Source organism: Rattus norvegicus, chromosome 9 (assembly GCF_021556685.1).
Source record: "Rattus norvegicus strain SHRSP/BbbUtx chromosome 9, alternate assembly SHRSP_T2T, whole genome shotgun sequence".
Classification (NCBI taxonomy): domain Eukaryota; kingdom Metazoa; phylum Chordata; class Mammalia; order Rodentia; family Muridae; genus Rattus; species Rattus norvegicus.
In genome coordinates, this window is record NC_141542.1 from 75,620,612 (window position 1) to 75,642,458 (window position 21,847).

Consider the following 21,847-nt stretch of genomic DNA (forward strand, 5'->3'; position numbering starts at 1 on the left):
GTCTAGTACCATGCTACCTTGATTCCTTGGGAATCTCCCGTTTCCTAAAACACGGCATAATTCCTCAGGGGGCCTCTGCAACTCTGATTCACCAGTACTGTATGATCTCACTTTTCTGTATCTATGCTGGATTACTTGTTAAATATTGTTATTATGATACCACCGAGAAAAGAAGCTTCTTGAAGTAGGAACATGTGTTTATGGGAAGATCTATCCAGTAGACAAACACTTTGGAAACAGATGAATGTAGTCAGTTATTTCCTAGTTACATTAGAACATATGTTGGATGAAACTGAAAAGTGGGACACCCACTTTTAAGCTCGTTCATATTTTGTTTTGATCTCCCACTGTTACAGGGAGGCTGTGTTTTTATAATATGGAAAAAATAATAAAATTTATATTGTGAAAGAAATTGTGATAAGCATTATTTTGTGAGAGATAGTGTTCCAAACTTCAATGGCCTAATATTTGAAAAGTATAATAATTTATAAATAATAGCTTACCCGAAAAATGTGGAGATTTTTCCATTTTACGCCTATTCTAAAATAAAAATGAACAGAGAAAGGGGGTAGAAAAAATTAAATATCAATATAATTTTAAAAACAGCATTATTGATGGTAATAAATGAAACTGTTAACATTTGGCTCTATATTATACATCATAATTTAACCAGTGCAATAGGAGTTATAACACACATGTGGGGCTGAAGTATTGTGAAATAGGCTGCAGAGAAGTAAATGCCTAACATTAAAAGAAAATAAATGATATTACATTTATAATTACATATTTTTATTTTTCCAAGTCTCAGGAAACAAAAAAATAATTTAAAGAATAAATAGAGACAAACTAAATAGAAAGTAAAATGTATATCAGTCCCTCCACTAAAATGCAACAGTCAAACCCTGATGTAGTAACTTTTTTAGAATTCTAGAATATAACCCAAACTCATAGCAAATAAAGAACTGCGTAGAGAGGGAGGAATTTTTTTTCTTTTTTCTTTTCTTTTTTTTTTTTTGGAGCTGGGGACTGAACCCAGGGCCTTGCGCTTGCTAGGCAAGCGCTCTACCACTGAGCTAAATCCCCAACCCCAGGGTTTTTTTTAAAGACAAGTTTGGCATTTCAGGACATCTTGACTACAAAACTAATTCAAAATGGGAAGAGTCTTTGCAAACTACTTTCAATCGGTCAGTAAACATATTCTTCAGCAGTTAGCAACAGCAGCCCTGAAGAAGGAGAATTAATTCCTAAAGTTAACATATTATATTTAAATGATCCAATTTTTAACAAAAACTTACAAGATATGCATGAAATATGGTCCACTCGGGAAAAAAATGAGTAAATAGATAAAATAATAAATTACAAAAAAAAAGTAAAATATAACCTATAAGAAAAAATAGAAACCACCTCCGAGGAAGCCCAGGTTTTGAACTTAGTAGGCATGCTTCTAAATATGCCCAGAAATCTAAAAGAACCAGGGGTCAGAGAAGGCCGAGTAGAGATACCCACCACATCCCAGTAAAACCTTGTGGCTAAAGAACCCACAGTCATCTCAGAAAGAAAGAAATATTGACCAGTATTGTGCTACTCTTGTTCTGATTCTCCTATGTTTAGTGTGTGTGCTGGCTTGGCTCTAGTTTTATTGAGTTTTCTCTTGCTACTTCTTACGCCTTCGTTGCATAGACTTTTCCTCTCATTCACAGTTGGCTTTGCCTTTTCTTTTACCCCACTTCATTCTCTTTAAAATAAAAAAATACATTTTTAGTGTATTAAAAATACATTATTAATGCCTATGTGTTTATTGTGTACTGCATTCAGGCATTTCCCACCGAGGCCAGAAGAAGGCATTAGATTCCCTGGAACTTGAGTTACGAAAGGTTCTGAGCTGCTAGTGTAGATGCTCGGAATTAAACTTGGGTCTTCTAGAAGTGCATCAAGTATTCTTACCCTACTGAGCCATCTCTCCTGCTCTTCTCTTTTTATTGCTGTTATAAAAACCATTAGCTTTAAAGTCCCACCCACACCTTCCCGGTGGTGTGAGTACCCAGTTCCTTTCTCCTGCAGTTCATTGTTTCACTGTTGCTGACTGCTTTCTCTCTTCTAGACCGGACAGGAAGCACCAGTGCAACACAAGACCACCACTGAGAAGATAGAACACAAAGCAACAACAACAAAAGCATAGGGGGAAGTAGACAGACGCAGCCACTGCAGCAGATGTACAAATTAGTGTAGAAAAACACACAAAAAAGCATGAAATGCAAGTGCATAACATCCCAGTAGCTGCAACCATGATAGTTGTTGAAATGCTAAATACATTTTTTTAAAAATCAATTTTTTAAAATGACCAATTACTTTAAAGGAGACTTAAACAGATGAAGTATTATCACCCAAGGATGAGGCTAGCCCTGGTTTTGACAGCTTGGAGCCCAAGATCAGTGGTAGAATAGCCCCTGGAATGACTTACCTCTTTTTCACTGCTGAAGAGCCCAAGATCTGAAGTTCCAGCATGGCTTGATACCCACAGCTGCATTGTAAGGCATGGTTACTGATACTTAGAGAGTCTTGAGTATAAGAAGACAGTCTCTGTCTACTAGTCGCCTTGCTGTGGTCACTTCCCATCCTCCCAATGCACTTGGGAGACACTTGCCATTTAAAACATTAGTCATCCCAGGAGTTATAGAGTCTTGGAGGATTAGAGAACCTGCCTAGCCCACAAACAGCAAAACTAAATGTGTGAGCAGAGGCCCTTGGTACACAAAGGAAATCTATCAAAGTGAAGCCAGTTCTGGTGAAAATCAGATACTTGTCCAGTATGTATTCAACAATAGCATAAACTATAGAAAAGACAGAATAGAATCCAGAAGTTCAGCTGAGACCCAGCCAAGCAGTATTTGTAGAATTGGCAATCTACAAGTTTTGAGAACACAAGAAAACTATTCTAATAACACATCTCTTTTTGACTTTTTGTTGTTGTTTTTTTGAAACTTGTCTAACTGTATAGCTTTGGCTGGCCTATGTAGCCCAGGCTGACCTTGAACTCAGAAGTGATCTGCCTTTGTCCTAGGAGCTAGCATTAAAGGCTGCACCACCATTTCTGGACCTTATCTGACTCTCTTGATCACCCCCACTTTTTTTTTTTTACTGCATTTTTGGCAGTATTTCACTTGCAGCTTTTTTTTTGTTTTTGTTTGTGTTTTTGTTTTTTTGCTTAGTGTTTCCTCCCTTGTTCTACATCTAATAGTATTTTTATTTTTATCTTACTGATTCTTTAACAGCTGATATTTTATTCCTGTCTTATATTTTGCTTTTGAACTTATTGGAAAACATTTTTTAAACACTTTGCTGTTCCCCACTATATACTTCTTCTCTATCTTTCTCCTTTCCTTTCATCTTCCTCCTCCTCTTCTTCTCTCCTACCCAATCTCCTTTTATCTCATTTATTTAATAGTTCCACATTTACTGTAAATAATTTTGAATCTGATAGAGCCATATGTAGTAGTTGCCATTTTCAGTCCTGTGGTCACCAGTGCTGTATTGACATTAGGTGCATTTCTGTATCTTGAATGGTCATTGCATTCTGTGTTTTGGATGGCTATGTGGGTTTCTGTATCTCTAATGTTTCAAGCTGTTGCTGTTACATTGTCCAATTTCTCCTCAGTGAGCTACAGTACACTGATGGCCAGTTACACACGTGCTGGTTGCCTGGGGCACAGCTGAACTTCAGGACTCTAATCAGGAGTAGGCTGCTCAATAAAAAGATGCCTAAGTAAAACCAGAAGAGATATCTAAACCTACAGATATGCAAATTATAACACAGAAACACGTATTTTTTTTAAAAATGAAAATGTAAGAAAATCACTACTGTGTTATGAAAAGAGTCAGCAATATGGAAGAGAAATTAGGAAGCTGAGGCTTTGTGGGGGGTGAAATGATGGATGAAAAACTCATCAATCTAAATTCAGAATATAGTGGAAAGCATCCCCAGTGCATCAAACAGAGGAACAAGACTGGTGAACTGCTACATTCAAATATCAAAAGGGAGAAACTGTGAGCACAACCAAAATGTCCAACGACCTGGGGTCCAACTAAGAGAGCAAGCTTGAATCTACAGGATAAATAAGGATAAAGCAAAGCAAAGCAAAAACCCACTACAAGTACAGAGAAGCGGTTCAATAAAATCGTAAAGAAAATTTCAAATATAAGGAAGAACTATGCATCCAAACACAAGAGACATTTAGAGTCACAGATATGACTGAGAAGAGCCTTCCTATAACACAGTCAAAATAGGAACTACAGAAAGCATGGAAATAATATTCCAAGCTGAAAGGGAAAACCACCAGTGCCTCTGTAGAGGCAAACATGACAGCAGTAACCCCATCAACAACCCCAAAAGCTGGAGCTCATGACATGGTAACCACTGCCAACCAAGGTCCTAGAGATCCAAAGCTATTTCTCAAAGCTGATGGAGAAATAAGGGCATTCCAAAACAAGCACAAAGACAGTGCCTGACCATGAAGATAACACTGCAGAAGATACTTAAAGAAATGCTGCATACAGGGGAAAGGACGATAGTATGGGAAAGAGTAAAATCATCAGAGAAGTAGAATAAAGTAGAAGGATCATGTCCAACATAGTAACCTGGTAAATCAGGGAGAAAGCAAAGAACAAATGACTCAACCCAGAAGGCAAAACAAAACAACCAACAACGAACGACAGACATTAAGAAACATCTTTCAATTATGACCATGAATGTAAACAACTTGAAGTCACCAATAATGTCTCAGCCCAGCTGATTGAGGTAAAAAAAAAGTTATATTCAACTATCTGCTGTTTCCAAGGGACACAGCTCATCAGTAAAGACAGATTGGGAACCAGGTAATAGAAGTGGCTCCCTCCTGTCCTCCAGTCTAATTCCCCTGTTCCACCCCCAGCTCTGCAGCAGAACACTTTCAAGGGGCCTGTCTTTCCACCCTACTACTTTTATTCTCTGGGGACTAAGTCAGCCTTGCTGTGGACCCAGCTTTGCACCTCCCATCCCTTTGTGTCAGCTGTCAACACTCTCCACCTGGGACCCCAGCTGCCACACCAGCCTAGGGAGCAGGAAACATGATGAAGGGAGCACCTCACTCTCCTTCCTGTCCAACCCTGTAGCACACACTTGCTGGAGCCTGGTCTCCCTCTCTGCCTCCATTCCCTGGAGACTCAGCCTAACCTTTTTTTTTTTTTTTTTCCTTCGGAGCTGGGGACTGAACCCAGGGCCTTGCGCTTCCTAGGCAAGCGCTCTACCACTGAGCTAAATCCCCAACCCAGTCAGCCTAACCTTGTAATAGTCTCACCTCTCCTCCTTCCTGTGGACTCTCAGCACCCATTTCTAGTCCATCGCCTTGGCTTTGTGTAAGTCCCCACCCTATACCTAAAAACACTTCCATCCCAGAGACTTCCACTGGCCAAAACACAGGAAGGATTCAAATAAGCGAATCACACTATTTTTCCTGTCCTCCACTTCAGTCTCTTCATTTTCACTCTGAGCCCAATAAACAACCTGTTTACATGTGCCTTTCCTCCCACCTCAGCTTCATTCACTGAAGACTCCAACTCTTGTTTCAGACCCAGGATTTCTCTAGCCCTTTCATCCTGTCTCTCCAGATAACTGTTTGCCTTACTACAACTTACTTGCAGGTGGTAAGAACCACCATGCCTCCAACTTCCTGTGGCTCCTACCTCTAGATATGAGCAAGCCCCTTAAATCTTTCCTGAAGCCTCTCTCAGCCTTTCCCCTAACCAGCTTTACTCTTCCCTGTCACCATTGACCTGCAGAAGCACGCCCCACCAGGCAACCCACCTCCTCCTCACTTCCCTAAAATCTAGAGAGGGCATCAGAAACCAAAGAACCGAACATCTAACAAAGGCAAGATCATATATTTTAAAAAATCTAGAATCACAATGATCTCAAATCCCAGATGCCTAGACACCAGCACAAAAGTAGGAACATTAACAGTCAAGACGTCCTTACCAGAACCCAGCAGCCCCACGGCAGTAGACCCTGAGAAATGCAATATTGCTGACACACAAGACCTAGACTTTAAAAAGATAACTATTATGAATATGTTCAAGGACTTTAAAAGTATATGAATGGGGTTGGGGATTTAGCTCAGTGGTAGAGCGCTTGCCTAGGAAGCGCAAGGCCCTGGGTTCGGTCCCCAGCTCCGAAAAAAGAAAAAAGAAAAAAAAAAGTATATGAATAAATCCCTTGATGAAGTCTGTGAAAACACAAATAGTGGAATGGAATGATGAACAGTTCCAGAAATGAAAATGGAAATAGAATCAGTAAAATCCCAAACTGGGATAAAAGCTGGATGAGAAGGTGGGAAAGTAAAATAAAACCTCAGAGGTAATCTCACCCACACTACAGGTGTGAAGAGAGGACCTCAGGTGTTGAAGACAAGGTGGATACCTTAGTCAAAGAAAGTTTTAAAACTAAATACATGCACACTACATCTTGGAACTATGGGAGACTATAAAAAGACCAAATTTATGAATAATAAGAATAAAGGGAGGCGGGAAAACACAGGTCAAAGGCACTGAAAATATCTTCAAGACCAGAAGAAAATTTCCCTAACCTGAGGGGGAGGTGCAAGGTAAAAGAAGCATGGAGCACATCAAGTAGATGGGACAAGAAAAGACACTCCCTATGACATAATAATCAAACACTGAATGCACCAAACAAAGAAAGACTATTAAAAGCTGCAGAGGAAAAGGACCAAATAACATTTAAAGGCAGATATACTAGAATAACACTTGACTTGCTAGTGTGGATATGTTCTATAAACTCTAAGAGATCACAGAGGCCAGTCAGTCTGCTATGCTCACCAAAACAACAGATGGGGGGAAAAAGAAAAAAAAAAAACACGACAAAACAATTTAAGCAGTATCTATCTATAAATCCAGCTCTATAAAAGGAACTAGAAGGAAAACTTCAATCTGGAGAGCTAGCCACACCCATGGAAACACAAGGAATAAATATTTTCATGCTATCAAATTGAGAGGGGAAATCCACACCACAATAATGAAATAACAGGAATCAATATAAATGATTCATTGATAACTCTTAACATTAATTGCCTCAATCCACTAATAAAAAGACCCAGACTATCAGATTGGATTAAAAAACAGGATCCATCTTTCTGCTACACCCAAGAGCCACATGTTAACATTAAGGATAGCTATTATCTCTGAGTAAAAGGACGGAAGAATTTATTCCAAGCAATTGGACCTAAGAAGCAAGCAAGTGTAGCCACTTTAAAGTCTGAAAAAAAAATAGACTTCAAATCAAAACCATCAGAATGGATAGGGATGGGTTCATCAAGGGAAAAATCCACCAAGAAGATATTGCACATCTACACATTCATGCACCAAACACAAGGGCATCTATGTTTATAAAATAAACATTACTACATCGAAAATCGCGTATGGGCCTTCACACAATGATAGTGAATACTATGCCATTAGACAGGTAGGCCATCTAGACAAAAGCTAAACGTCACAAATCAAATGCACCTACCTTCTCAGCAGTTCGTGGCACTCCCTTCAAAAGTGACCACATATTTGGACACAAAGCAAGGCTCAACAGACGCAAGAACACTGAAATAACACCCTGCACCCACCATATATTAAAGCTGGACATCAACAAAAGCAACTTTATAAATTTATGGAAACTGAGAAACTCATGGCTGATGAAAAATGGATCAAGACAGAAGTTAAGGAAATTAAAAACTTTTTAGAATTGAATGAAAATGAGAAGAGAACATATCAAACCTATGGACACATTGTTCTATGAGGCACATTCACAACACCAAGTGCCTACATAAAAAGTTGGTGAGATCTCATATTAACAACTCATATAGAGCATGGTATCAGCATAAAAACAATTCCTCTGATGAGTGGAATTGGATTGAGGTCCCAGACATAAGTCCACATACCCATGGACATCTGATCTTTGATAAAGAAGCTAGAAATACACATTGGGAAAAGGACAGCATCAACAGGTGGTGCTGGTCAAACTGGATGACTTCGTGGAGAAAAATATAAATAGATCCGTATTTGTCATCCTGTGGAAAAATCCAACTCTAAATGGATCAAAGGCCTCAGCATAAGGCCAGAAAAGCTAAATCTGATTTTTTAAAAAAAGTGGAGCATAGTTTTGAACTCTTTGGCATAGGAAATAAGTTTTGGAACAGACATCTGTAGCACAGGCACAAACACCTGAAGTGGGACGTGTTCAATCTGAAATGCTGCCCTGTGGAAGGGAGAACCATCCAGGCAAAGCAGGTTATTGGATTGGAAAGAATCCAATTACACATCTGATAGAAGGGTGGTATCTAAAATACATCAAGAATTTTTAAAAACCCTGGATATCAAGAAATCAACACAACTAAAAATGGGGTATAGATATGGGGGGTTCTCAAAAGATAAAATACAAACATCTCAGTAATATTTAAAGAATTGTTCACTGACCTTAATCATCAGGGAAATGCAAATCAAACCACTTTGGGTTTTATCTTATACCAGTTTAGCCAAGATCAATAAAACAGACGACCGCTCATGTTGGCAAGGATGTGGAGTAAGGGTAACACTAAGCATTACCCCTGGGGTGCTCACCTCAGGACTCTCTCAGCACACCACCAGACGTGCATGTCTGTGCACATCATTGCAGCTGTTCTATGACAGTAGTCAGGAGATGGAACCAGTCAGGTGCCCACCAACAATGATGTAAACAAAGTGTGGTACACATACACACGGTGGAACCCTATTCACTCGAAAGCTACAATGAACCCATGGCATTTGAAGGAAAATACTTGAAACTGGAAATTTTTTCTGCTGGATCGAAGAAGACAGACTGAGTTAGACACACATCACGTGTTTTCTCTCATACACAGAACCTAGATTAAAAATCTACATATATAAAATGCTAGGTAAAAACCAGAAACAAAATGCTATATATCCACATAGCTTTGTTTATTCAGAAAGGATTGGTCCTTAGAAACAATGCAGACTGGTAACTTCCAGGGCCTTGGGGGGATGAGCAAATGCATGGATGAAGCTGTTTTCTCTAATTGAAGTAATTCCCAAAGAGGGCTGAAGGAGGGAGGCTTTCTTCTAGAAGCATGCCTGCAGATTGGGATGAAGTCTGTGTTCTTAAAGGTAGACACTCACAAAAACCTATCTCTTGGGCTTTGGAAATCCATTCCCTGTTTATGTTCTGAAACCAGATCTTCCAGGATTCCAATAGATCTCTCTCCCTAGGCGAAATCTAGAACATTAGTGGAGTAACTAGAGTTCCTGCAATAGCAGCTGCTTTCAAGTCAACAGAGTCAACACTGTCCTTGGCCGTTTTAATTTTGCTAACTTTCATCTCACACACATCTGATCTTCATGCCTAATTCCTTCTGGGACAAGGTAAATAGCTGGTTTGTAATCAAAATTGAGCATGGGTTCCTGGGCATCAACGTAAATCTCCTCTACGCCTCACTGTCCCCTCCACACTCAACACTCAGTTCCCTCCAGAACACTCAGTTCCTTAGCCCTGACATCTCTGATGGCCACTCTTTCCCATGCCTGCTGCTATTTTCTCATACTAGAATGGCCTACGCAGTGGCCATCATTCATAGCTTAATGGATCCCTCCTCTCATCTCCTGATAAGAGCATCCTCCATGTGGGGACTAAGAACTTCAAACCTATAGAATCTAGAGTCCTGGGACAATACAAATTACCCAGATGATGGGTTGCCAGATGAAACACAAGATGTTCAATTAAACCGACTTTCAGGTAAACAATATATTAAAAGTATTATCATCCAAATATTGGATGAAACAAATTGTTCATCTGAAGCATGACCAGATTTCTTATTTCTGTTTTCTAATTCTACAACAGTCCTACCAAGTGAGCCACCGGGAATGATTCTAAGTGGCCACTTTTGCTTTCTTTCTTAGAATCGTACTCTACTCAAGGGAAGTACACATGTATATAAGAGCAGTGTACCTGACAAGGTATAGTCTATGAATTGCCACTGTGCAGTCTGGACAGGTCATTTCACAACTAGTCACTTACTGTGTTTTTAAAGATAAGGTCTCATGTATCATCCGGTCACCTCTAAAGTGCTTTGTAGCTGACTATGACATTGTTCTTTTTATCTTCCTGCCTCAGCCTCCTGAGTGTTGAGATTACAGACATGGTGCCCACTTCTGTACCTTCTTCACCATCAATTGGGTCTGATTAAATGTCTTATTATATCATGAGAAACTGGATCACACCCTGCAAGTAATATCAATGTTGATGAGTCCAATAGGAACTAAAGGAAAATCCATTCTTAGAATATTATTTTCATCTGTTAAAATAAACTATCAATACTTTCAAGGGGGAAAAGGTTCTTAAATAATAACCCATGTCATGTGACCAGCTATCCTTCAAGAGATAGCATGGTCTTGTTGCTGGGAGATCAGACGTCAGACAGAGTTAACAGCTAAGTCAACACTGGTGAATAAGAATCGGGGCTGCTGAGCACTTGCACATCTCTGTTGTAGCCACACTTGCTATTTCATTCCTTCATCTATGCTGCCACTCCTGCAGCATCTGATGATGAAAGGTAGGCACCATTAGCTGTTGTCTTTTGTGTAGCTGGCTATTCAATAGTTCTCCCATAGCTGACAGTTGCTAAATGGGCATTACCTCCAGACTTTGTGCCCATTCCACTGTGCCCCATCCATAGGTCTTTACTTTTGTCTTCTAATATTTTTTTTCTTCAAGACTTCCTAATTGGCTGGCCAGAATATTTGTCACTACCCACAGGTTTCTATATAGTGAAACCTCACTAAATTCACAATGCTATTTGCCACTGGGTCAAGAATGGTAATGAAATCAGACACTGGAGATAACGGAAACTTGAATGTTATATAGTTTTATTTTTATTTTTAAAAGACTCATAAGAATGGCAAAATGGAAATAATATATTATGTCTTCTTAGGACTTATATAGAAAGACTCAAGAACATCCCCAAACCCCCCATAATTACTGCCATCAATGCACCCAGGCATAGTGGGAAATGTGAAGACTGAAGGGTTCTTTGTGGCATTGAGATAGCAGCTCAGTTGTAAAGTGCTTGCCTCTCAAGCATGAGAATCTGAATTCAATCCTCAAACCCTAATTAAAATTCTGGGCATACTGGTGTGCACTTGTAATCCAGCACTGGCGAGGCAGCAACAGATGAATCCTTTGGGCCCGCTTCACAGCCAGCCCAGCCTATTTGGTGAGTTCTAGGCCAATGAGAGGCTTTCTCTCAAAGGAGGTGGATGATGTTCCTGAGTGACATCTGAGGCTATCATCTGACTTCTACACATGCATGCATAAGCATATGTAAGGTTATATACTCATGTGCATGAGTATATGCATACATAAATTTAAAGTCATAATGTTGTGCCAAATATGTAACCTTTCATAAATTTTTGGACAGACAAGTGTAACAAATTTTGCCTAGAAAATAGTTTCCAAGGCTCTGTCGAACAAACAAATTATTTTTTCTCTTTCCCTCCATCCCTGTGAAAAGAATGATTTTTCCCCATTTTCTACAACACAAAGTAGCCTAAAATATATTGTTTTAACTGTGTCTAATCCAGACACAAAGAAAGGAACCATATGATCTCACTTGATGTGAAATCTAAAAATTAAAGTTCTAATATACAGAAATAGAGAACAAAACAGTGGTTATGGGGATGGAACATGCAGATACAGGTAGAGGATTCAAGGTAGTAGATATGAAGATTAATATGGTAGAAATCTAAGTACAATATACAAGGTAAGTAACAATATTATGCTGCAGGGGCCAGAGAGAAAACTCAGTGGGTTAGACCATGTAGCCCCTCCTGAGCAAAGCAGGAGGGTGTGCTCCTTCTGAAGCACAACCCCAGAGTGACACACTTCCTAACAGTACTCCTCCCTATGGGCCAAGCATATTAGAGCATATTGCCTGGTCCCCATAGGCTTGTTCAAATACATGAGTGGCGGGGGGGGGGGGTCATACCTAACATAGAATAATGCAAAATACATTTAGTCCAACTTCAAAAAGCCCCATAGTCTATTACACCAATATTTAAAGTCCGAAGTTCAAAGTCTCTTCTGAGATTCATGAAATATCTTAACTGTAATTCCCTATAAAATCAAAACACAGATCACATAATTTTCAACATATCATGGCACAAGATATACATTACCATTCCAAAATGTCATAGGGAGGAAATACTGGAACAAATAAAGACCTAAAACTAGTTGGTCAAACTCCAAATTCTGGGTCTCCATATCCTGTTTCAAAGCACTCTTCAGATCTCCAACTCTTTTCATACTTGTTGAGTGTAATTGGCAGATCTGGCATTCGGCAGCAACAAACTTCATCCTTTCGGGCTGGTTCCACTCTCTGGTAGCAGCTTTCCTCCATAGGCATCCTTTTGGGCTGGTTCCACTCTCTGGTAGCAGCTTTCCTCCATAGGCATCCCATGGCTCTGACATCTTGGTATATCCAAAGCATCTTCAACTTTACAGCTTCTTGTTTCAATGTCTGGGATCCACACATGATCTTTTGGGCTCCTTCAAAGGGTTTGGGCCATTTCTCTAGCTCTTCCCTCTGTAGCACTCTAGGATCTGGTTGACTCCACTCCAATGCTGCTACTGTTCTTGATGATCATCCTACATGCTGACATCTTCAATTTGCTGAGAGTCTTTCACTGCAACTAGGCTTTACCAATAGCCTCTCTTCATGGTGACAAGCCTCAACTTCTTTGCATGACTCCTTCATTCCTGGGTCATAAACTGAAAATGAAGCTGCACCTTCACCAGTGGCCTTCCCTGGTCTCTCACAGTACCAAGTCTCAGCTGTTCTTCATTGTCGTGCCCACCTCGGCCGGCAAGGAAGACGCAACACGGTCAGATTCTTCTCAACAGCCTTTATTGCGCTCGCCTTATATACACAACAGGCTGTGGTTGTATGCTAATTATCTTTCAGGGATTGGCAGAGCACGAATCACCCCACTATCACCCCAGCTACTTGTCTTCCAGATATTGGCGCAGCATCAACCACCCCATTAGCATAGTACTGCCCCAGCCAGATTGACGCCAGGTGCAAACCCGCATATGCGCAGTACTGTTGTTCACCACAGGAGGGCGCCAGATCATCTCATTATCCTAAGGCCACCCTAGCAAGGGGACAAGCCTGGGCATGCGCGATAAGTTGTTTACATTCAGACGGGACTGGATGTTGGCGCCATCTTTGTTTTACCATGCCGCTCCCTACACTTCATGACCCCTTCATGCCTTCAAACCAGTACCACCTGGGTGATTCTTACAGATTACCAAGTACAGCTGCAACACTGGGTACAACCATGGCTATCGTCGGAACACAGCTACTTTGTGCTCTCAGAAAACATTTCCCAGAATATTTCACCACAGTGATGCTGGTCTTTTCTTAATCACAATTATTTCTTTGCTCCAGCTAACCAACATCAATTGTCTCAGTAGTCCCTTCTATTCTTGACTCTAAAGCCAAGGCCACATGCTGCTTGCTGGAGCTGGAACATGGCCCCCTTGTTCTATTACATTATCATCAGCTTTCTGTTTTCCAACTCCTCCACTGCTTAAGCTTGGCTATCCTGGAACTTGCTCTGTAGATTGGCCTCAAACTCAAGAGATCTGCATGGCCTAGTCTCCTGGGATCAAAGGCATGTACCACAATGTCTGGACTTTGTTTTTCTTTACCTGGAGATTGCTTTGTTACAGGCTGGTCTTGATCTTAGAGATCTGCTTGTTTCTGTCTCCTGGCATTAAAGGCACATGCCACCATGCCTGAACCTAAGCTTGTCATTATAGATCTTAAGTTGAAAACTGAGAATAGTCATCACAATCAATCCCTTGTCAATATGACACATATTCATATCTCCTTATGTCCAAATGAAAACAATAACTGGGTCATAGCAATGCCTAAGATGATAAAATTCTCCCTCATACAACTGCAAATGCTTAAGTTTAGCTGGGTGGGATCTTGCCCTGAGATCATCACTCCCTTAACGCCATTTAATACCCTTGAACATAGGATTTAGCTTCATTCCACTTCCTGGTGCTCCTTTATTCTTGGAACCATACGTTTTGTATTTTTCCTCTCTAAGCTTGCTGTGCTTGATCAAATCACTCTTCATGAAAGTAAACCAGAAGACAAAGTCTTCGGGCTTTGAGATTTCCTTTGTTAAGGCAATTAATATAAATCTGTTTACTCTGGCAGACTCTTTGGACAAAAGCTACACTCTTCACCGTAAGAATAGTCATAATAAGAACAATCTCCAGAGTTCAAATCAATTAAAGCACCAATGTCTTCCACATTCCTACTAGGATGGCTCATTAATATCCATTAAAGCATTCCATGGCTTTCCAAATCCAAAGTCCCCAAATCCTCATTCCTCCAAACAAAAACACGGTCAGGCGTATCATAGCAATATTGGTCCCTGGTATCAATTTATCTTAGTTGGGTTTTCCAACCATGAAGAAACACCATGTTCAAGGCAACTTTTATGTAGGCTAACATTTAATAGGGGCTGGCTTACAGTTTCATAGGTTTAGTGCATTATCATCATAGCAGGAAGCATGGCAGCATGCAGGCAGACGTTGTGTTGGAGAAGAAGCTAAGAGTTCTGCTTTTTGATTCAAAGGCAAACAGAGGAGACCGGCATTCCCAAGCAGCTAGGAGGAAGCTCTCTTCCACTATAGGTAGCTCCTCCTAAACATGGGAGGAGACCTCCAAAGCCTACAGTGACACTTCCTTAAACAAGGCTACACCTCCTAACAGGACCACTTCCTTGGAGCCAAGCATATTCAAACACCCAGAATCCACAAGATGGCTCAAAACTGTCCTAACCCCCATTTCAGGGGATCTGACACCCTCTTCTGACCTGAACAGACTCACCAGGCATGAAACACACACACACACACACACACACACACACACACACACACACACAGGGGTGGGGGGGAGAGAGAGAAAGGGAGAGAGAGAGAGAGAGAGAGAGAGAGAAAGAGAGAGAAAGAGAGAACATTCATATATATAAAGTTAAATAAAAAACCCCAGATGCCTGTAAAAATAAAATGATATTACATGAGATCCATGCTAATTAAGCTACTATTACTACAAAAGAGGTAATTATATAAGTGTATGTTAAATGCTTCACATAGTAACCTTTTTACTCTCTATATGTGTCACATAACATTGTTATATACTATAAACATATATGATTTAAAACTATATGTAAAGTAATGGCATGCATGCTAATTAGCTCAGTTTAATACTATACATATACAAAAACTTTATATGCTATAAACATATAAACATTTTGTCACCCAAATCTTAATAATGCTGGAAAACTATCAAAAGACAGAAAGAAGGAGAGACTTTTGGTGAGAAAAATCACTCAATGTATGAGGAACTAAATAAGCTTAACGTTGACTTCTCACTATAATAGAGGGCAGCCAGAGGGCAATGGGGTGGAAAACAGCTCCAGAAACAAACATAGTCAACCAAACATTAAATATCTAGCAAAACTATTCTTTAAAAAACATTTTGAAGGGGGCTGGAGAGATGGCTCAGCGGTTAAGAGCACTGACTGCTCTTCCAGAGGTCCTGAGTTCAATTCCCAGCAACCACATGGTGGCTCACAGCCATCTGTAATGGGATCCGATGCCCTCTTCTGGTGTGTCTGAAGACAGAAACAGGGTACTCATATACATAAATAAACAAAAATTGTAAGAAAGCCACATTCTTAGATTAAAAACAACAGCAACAAAATCCCACCCAAGAATCAGGCTCATACTTCTTCCCTATGTGTGAGCACCAGCTGCATGTGAGTGCACTGGGCACTGTAGATAAAATGCGATTTAAGAAATGGCATCTGCTGGATTTGCTGAAGCTTTCAGTCAACTAGTGTTGAAGTACACAGGTAATAATACAAAATTACATGGGCACAAAACCTGAATTTGAGACACTCTCCCCATGGCTGTTACAGAGAAACTTTATGAAAGCTCTAAAGAAATGAACGTTCAGTGAAGTCTAAAGGAGGTACAGAGGATTGCATTCGAACCATCAGACCCCAAAGAAAAATCACAGTACTGTAAGGCATAAGTGGGAAGTGGACCTGGTTTTCTGAAGCGTTTGAAAGCACAATGAAGAGGGGAGGAGTAATGGTGACAAAGACATCATAGAGTTTTGTTATGATGGAGTAAACAAAGCCAAAATGGGGCTTCCTCATTCTTGTTTGCTCAAAAACAAAACAGAAAAGAGATTAGGGATTATGGGCAAAGTCATACTAAAACTGAAGACCACACAATAAAAGATGCATAAACAGAAATGGGAATGGATCTAGAGGCTCCATAAAGAAAGCTAACCTCAGCCTTATTTATAATAGCCAGAAACTGGAAAGAACTCAGATGCCCTTCAACAGAGGAATGGATACAGAAAATGTGGTACATCTACACAATGGAGTACTATTCAGCTATCAAAAACAATGACTTCATGAAACTCATAGGCAAATGGAATGAACTAAAAAATAACATCCTGAGTGAGGTAACTCAATCACAGAAAAACACACTTGGTATGCACTCACTGATAAGTGTATCCACTTAGCCAAAAAGCTCAACTTACCCAAGATGCAATCCACAGACCACAAGAACCTCAAGAAGAAGGATGACCAAAATGCAGATGCTCCCACTCCTTCTTAAAAGGGGGAAAATATCCATAGGAGGGGATATGAAAGCAAAGTTTAGAGCAGCGACTCAAGGAATGGCCATTTAGAGCCTACCTCACACATGGCCCATATATATACAGCCACCAAAACTAGATAAGATTGATGAAGCTAAAAAATGCATGCTGAAAGGGGCCAGATATAGATCTCTCCTGAGAGACACATCCAGAGCATGTCCAATACAGAGGTCAATGCTAGCAGCAAATTACTGAACTGAGAACAGGACCCCCTTGTGGAGAATTAGAGGAAGTATTGAAAGAGCTGAAGGGGCCTGCAACCCCATAAGAACAACAATGCCAACCAACCAGAGCTCCCAGGGACTAAACCACTACCGAAAGACTATAAATGGACTAACCCAGGGCTCTAACTGCATATGTAGCAGAGGATGGCCTTGCTGGGCACCAGTGGAAGGGGAAGCCCTTGGTCCTGCCAAGGTTGGACCCCCAGTGCAGGGGATTTTACAGGGGGGCAATAAGGGGGATGTATAGAGGGAATACCCGTATGGGAGAGGGGGAGGGGGAGGGGGAGGGGAGGGAATGTGGGCTTATGGACAGGAAACCAGGAAGAGGAATAACGTTTGAAATGTAAGTAAAGAAATATATCTAATAAAAAAAATTTTTTTTAAAAAGCTAACCTCACATAAACAGCTACTCAAACATTCCAGAAGTGAAGTGACCGTGACCCTAGGGTAGGCTAGGTGGCTTAACAAGTTTTTCTACCATAGATGACTAAGGAATGTTGAGTGGAAAAGCAGCCATACCCAGGGAAAAGCACACTGATTAGTTTTCAATACCAAATGGTCAACCCTGAAAACATACATCCAAGTAACACCATACTAAGCTTATATATGTGAATGTGTGTGTATGTATGTATATATGTGTATATATATGCATATATGTATATAATGACAATTAATGAAAAATAGGCCAGGAATTTTAAAGAGATAAAGAAGGGGGTATATGGCAGTGTCTAGAGGGAAAGGGGAAATTATGTAATTATAATCGCAAAAACTGACAACAGAATTTTAAAGGAAAAATTTTTACAAAAAAATAAGACAAAACACAACCAATAAACAGTGGATAGAATCTTATGGCTTACAGAAACTTCAAGGGGCAATGTCTAGAAGACTATAGGATAAACACTCAAGTGTTTCTTCACTGTTAGATTCACTATGGTGAAGCTCAAGAGAGGAAATTATGGATATGTATACATTTAGATTTCATCAGTACCAAAGGTACAATTGACAAAATAAAAGGCTAGCATTTATCCTGGTTAATTATCTTGGTAGACCAATCTTTAAGTTCAGCAAATTCCAACATCCTGTGGGGTCATCAAGTGTATTTTTTAAAAATCTTTAGCATCAAAAGAAAGAACTCTTTTAAAATCGGATTGTTTCACACTGAAGGAAACTGGTACCTGGTAGCCCCATTGTTGTTACCATCTGCTGCACAGTCACCATGTGGCCTATGGGCGGCCATGCTAAAACAAAGACAACAGACACACAGCTCTGGGTCTAAGAAGGAAGCAAAGCAGCAGAGGGGAGAAAGGTTCGATTCTAGTACATATCGCTAGACCAAGTTTTTCTTTAGCACTGTTACATGTTGGATGTGAAGTGTTTCCTGAAATGCTTGTATGTTCAAGGCATGGCCAGTCTTCAGCTATCAGCTCCAATCACTGAGAGGTGCTTATGTCATGAAAACTCTTATCTAATCAGTAAACTGATCCACGTATACATTCCTAGATGAATGGAGTATTTTGAGGTGATGGAACCCATGGGAAATGGGGCCTGACCAAAGACAGTTGCTGGGGCATGCTTTTCAAGGATAGAACTCAACGTCTTGGCTTCCTGGCTGCCAGGGTAAGCCATCTCATAAACAACATGAGACTCAGACCTACCTAAAGCAACAGGCAACTCTGAGCCTGGACTATAAGCCAAGTATGTATTTTCTCTTTTATTGTTCAGGTACAACTAACACATACTGTTCTTGCTTTGTGTGCTTGCTATAACAAATTACCACATACTTAGTGACTTGAAACAAATTTATTTTCTCATACTTCTGAAGGTCAGAAGTTCAAAATCAGTTTTACTAGGTTGAAACCAAGACAAGGAGGGCCATGCTTCCCCTGAAGCTGGGAAAGATGGATGCAGGGAATCCATTCTTGCATCAACCAGCTTCTGGTGGATAGTGTTCCTTGACTTGATACAGGGTGTTTCCAAACCCACCCCTCCTCCTTCACACAACCTCCTCTTTAGGTGCCAATGCCCATCTGACTCTCTCTTCAAGGATGTTATGATGGCATTTGGGCCCACCTTGATAGCCCTCCATTATTTCCCACCTGAGCATCCTTAATCACATCTGCAAAGCCTTATAAGATTAACATTTACAGAACCTAGAGATCAGGACTTGTTATCTTTAGAGACCACTTGTCAGTTTACTACAGCATATTTCAGTTTAAATAGTTGTCCCTTAGTATTTATAGGAGATTGGTTCCAGGACCCTCCCGGGATACTAGGATCCTCAAATAGCCAAGTCCCTTACACACAATAGGATAATGTTTGCATACAACCTATGTATATCTTGCTATGTACTTATAACACTTAAAATATAGAACTATAAAAATATTGTTATACATACTTGCTTAGGGGAAATATACATTGCATAAGACACATTTTGTAAAACAACTTTAATGTGCAGTTGACTGGATATGCATGTATCACATACGCATGTGGAAAGATGATTAATATTTACATATTAGATAAGTGCTACCTCTAATAAAGAGAGCTGTTATAACAGGAGTGTTTCCTTTCCTATTATAAATAAACTTGTGGAGAGGGAGAGACTCTGAGAGAACATAGAGTTCGGGGCTCAGCCATTCCAGGACCTTAAGTGATGCCAGTCTTCAGCCATTTCCAATAAGGCACCAGACAAGTGAAAGAGCCATGTTGGGAGGACAAACTCCAGGATGGCATTTCTCTAGTTGACATTAAGTGAAACAGAGCTTCCCAGAGAAGTATAGACTGTGAAACAAGTCTTGAGAGTAAAAATGTTTCCAGACACTAAGTTTCAGGATAGCTGCTATGTAACTATTTAGAAACGGGTACCAAGAGATAAATTGCTGATATAACAAGACTCCTAAAATGTGGGCTTTGGTTGGGAGCTACATCTTGGTAAAAACAACAAAACATGATACAGGGAAGACGTCAAGGTGATTTTTACTGGAAACTAAACATGGTGACAAAGTCTGGCAGCCTTTTCTAGTCACATGGCAGACAGAACTGGCTAAGAATTCTAGGTTTCATGCTGAAAGTATATAAAGTGAACTAGAAGAGGGACTGTTGTTTCTTGAGGCAACATTCACAGAAATCAACCCTGAACCACAATCGTCTGGTGTTGGAAAATAAAACGGTTCCACATATACTTCTAGTCAATGAGTCTCAAAGTAAGAAATGATCCATGGCAGAAAGCAAATCTAGCACACTGCTAGTCAAATCTTTCAAGGGCAAGATAATGAGGCTTTAATAGTATTTAAAAACCAAAATAAGATGCCATCCGATGCCTAACAGACATTATTTGGAGAATCCAACTTAGGCTCTGACTGCTACACAAACTCAACACTTCAGGCTATTTTGCCACAACAACCAAAGGCTAAGCCCAAGGAAATGCAGTCCTGTATAAAAGCATGTAGGAGTGTGATAGTGGACTATTAAAAATAACTTGTTACGTAAGAAACCCACACTTTAAATGAATTATAGTATTTCACACTGAAATAGTTTATAGAACAGAGCTACTTAAATCCACAACTTCCTCCATAAAAAGACACTGTACTCAGACACTAAACTATATAAAAAGCCATTTCTTATAAGAATATTAAAAGCATACATTCAAGGCCCAAGGGCTCCACCACAAACAGGAGAGATATTAGTCAGCTGGCTAGTCCGTGCATCACACTTCACTCCACTTTTGAGCTCAGTTGGTAGAGCATGAGACCTAATCTCAGTGTCGTGGGTTTGTGCTCCACATTGGGCGCCATCTATTGCAAAATTATAAAAAGTGGGACTGTCTTTTGCCCCACTAGATCCAGCACCACATTGAGGGTTTTCCAGCTTGCAGAACATACAAATTCTGCTCCTGGTTCACAACTGTGTGTGGTGGACAGATAACTAGGAGCAGCCATACTTAAGAAGCCTATCACCTGTCTTTGCTTTATACGTTAAAATTCTTTATTTCAAGCCTGAGTCTTTTAAGAGTAACAATGTGAGACTGAGGATCTGGAAAGTAATGGGGAATATTTTACATGTAAAGGGAATGCTCATCACTGGGATGTTAATCGATTGTAACTTATAATCTAATATGGTCCCCAATGTCAATGCTACCAAAGGTTCAATCAGTCTAGGATGCATGGATGTGAATCTAGACTAAGTTTAAGCCTAAGTCTTATAAACTCCTATGGCTTCTGCTTTTGTGTTTTAGAATGCCTGGGTTGCCTTTAGAAGTTCAGATGCCTTGTTGAAAGAGTACATGGAGAAGCCATGTGAAGACAGCCATGCAGAGAGTGAGGGATAGATAATGCCAGCATTACAGAAGAAGGAGGCACAGAAGAGCAGAGCAAGTAAGGGAGAGAATATCAGAATGTAAGAGAACATCAAAGTTGACGACTACACGGACTAAGCTATGATGTCCATGACGGTCAGTCACATAAGTGAGCATCATGAGTCCCAGCTCAGTAATTGTCTAAATGATTTTAAGTCCATTGACATCCAAGATCTTAGGAACTATCCAACTAAGCACATCAACTCCACTGAATACTGAAAGATGAGGAAAGGGTTGTTCTCAGCCACTAATGTTTTGAGTGACTTGTTATGCAGTAATAAATGACCTTCCACACTCAAAGTGATTAGGATTCAGAATGAATATACTACATAAAGAGCAACTACAGACCATGTGTAGTCTTGGCTGTCCTGGAACTGCTCTGTGATCTGCCTACCTCTGCCTGGACTAAAGGCATATGTCACCACTGCCAGCCA

At 40.2% G+C, this 21,847-nt stretch overlaps 1 protein-coding gene and 1 long non-coding RNA gene across 3 annotated transcripts in view; one reads left to right on the forward strand and one right to left on the reverse strand.

The window, feature by feature from the left end:
* Positions 1-21,847, reverse strand: part of Catspert (catsper channel auxiliary subunit tau) — a 95,775-nt gene that overhangs the window by 24,259 nt on the left and 49,669 nt on the right. The window contains 1 exon segment of the mRNA NM_001409059.1: positions 504-540. Coding sequence (NP_001395988.1) covers positions 504-540 — 37 coding nt within the window.
* LOC120094795 (uncharacterized) overlaps positions 1-21,847 on the forward strand; it is a 34,385-nt gene that overhangs the window by 7,596 nt on the left and 4,942 nt on the right. Inside the window, exon 3 of one of the 2 annotated variants that reach the window (XR_015629588.1) lies at positions 21,294-21,432. The exons of the other annotated variant lie outside the window; for it this stretch is intronic. This is a non-coding gene — a long non-coding RNA (uncharacterized LOC120094795). The remainder of the gene's footprint in view (positions 1-21,293; positions 21,433-21,847) is intronic. 2 annotated transcript variants of the gene reach the window in all.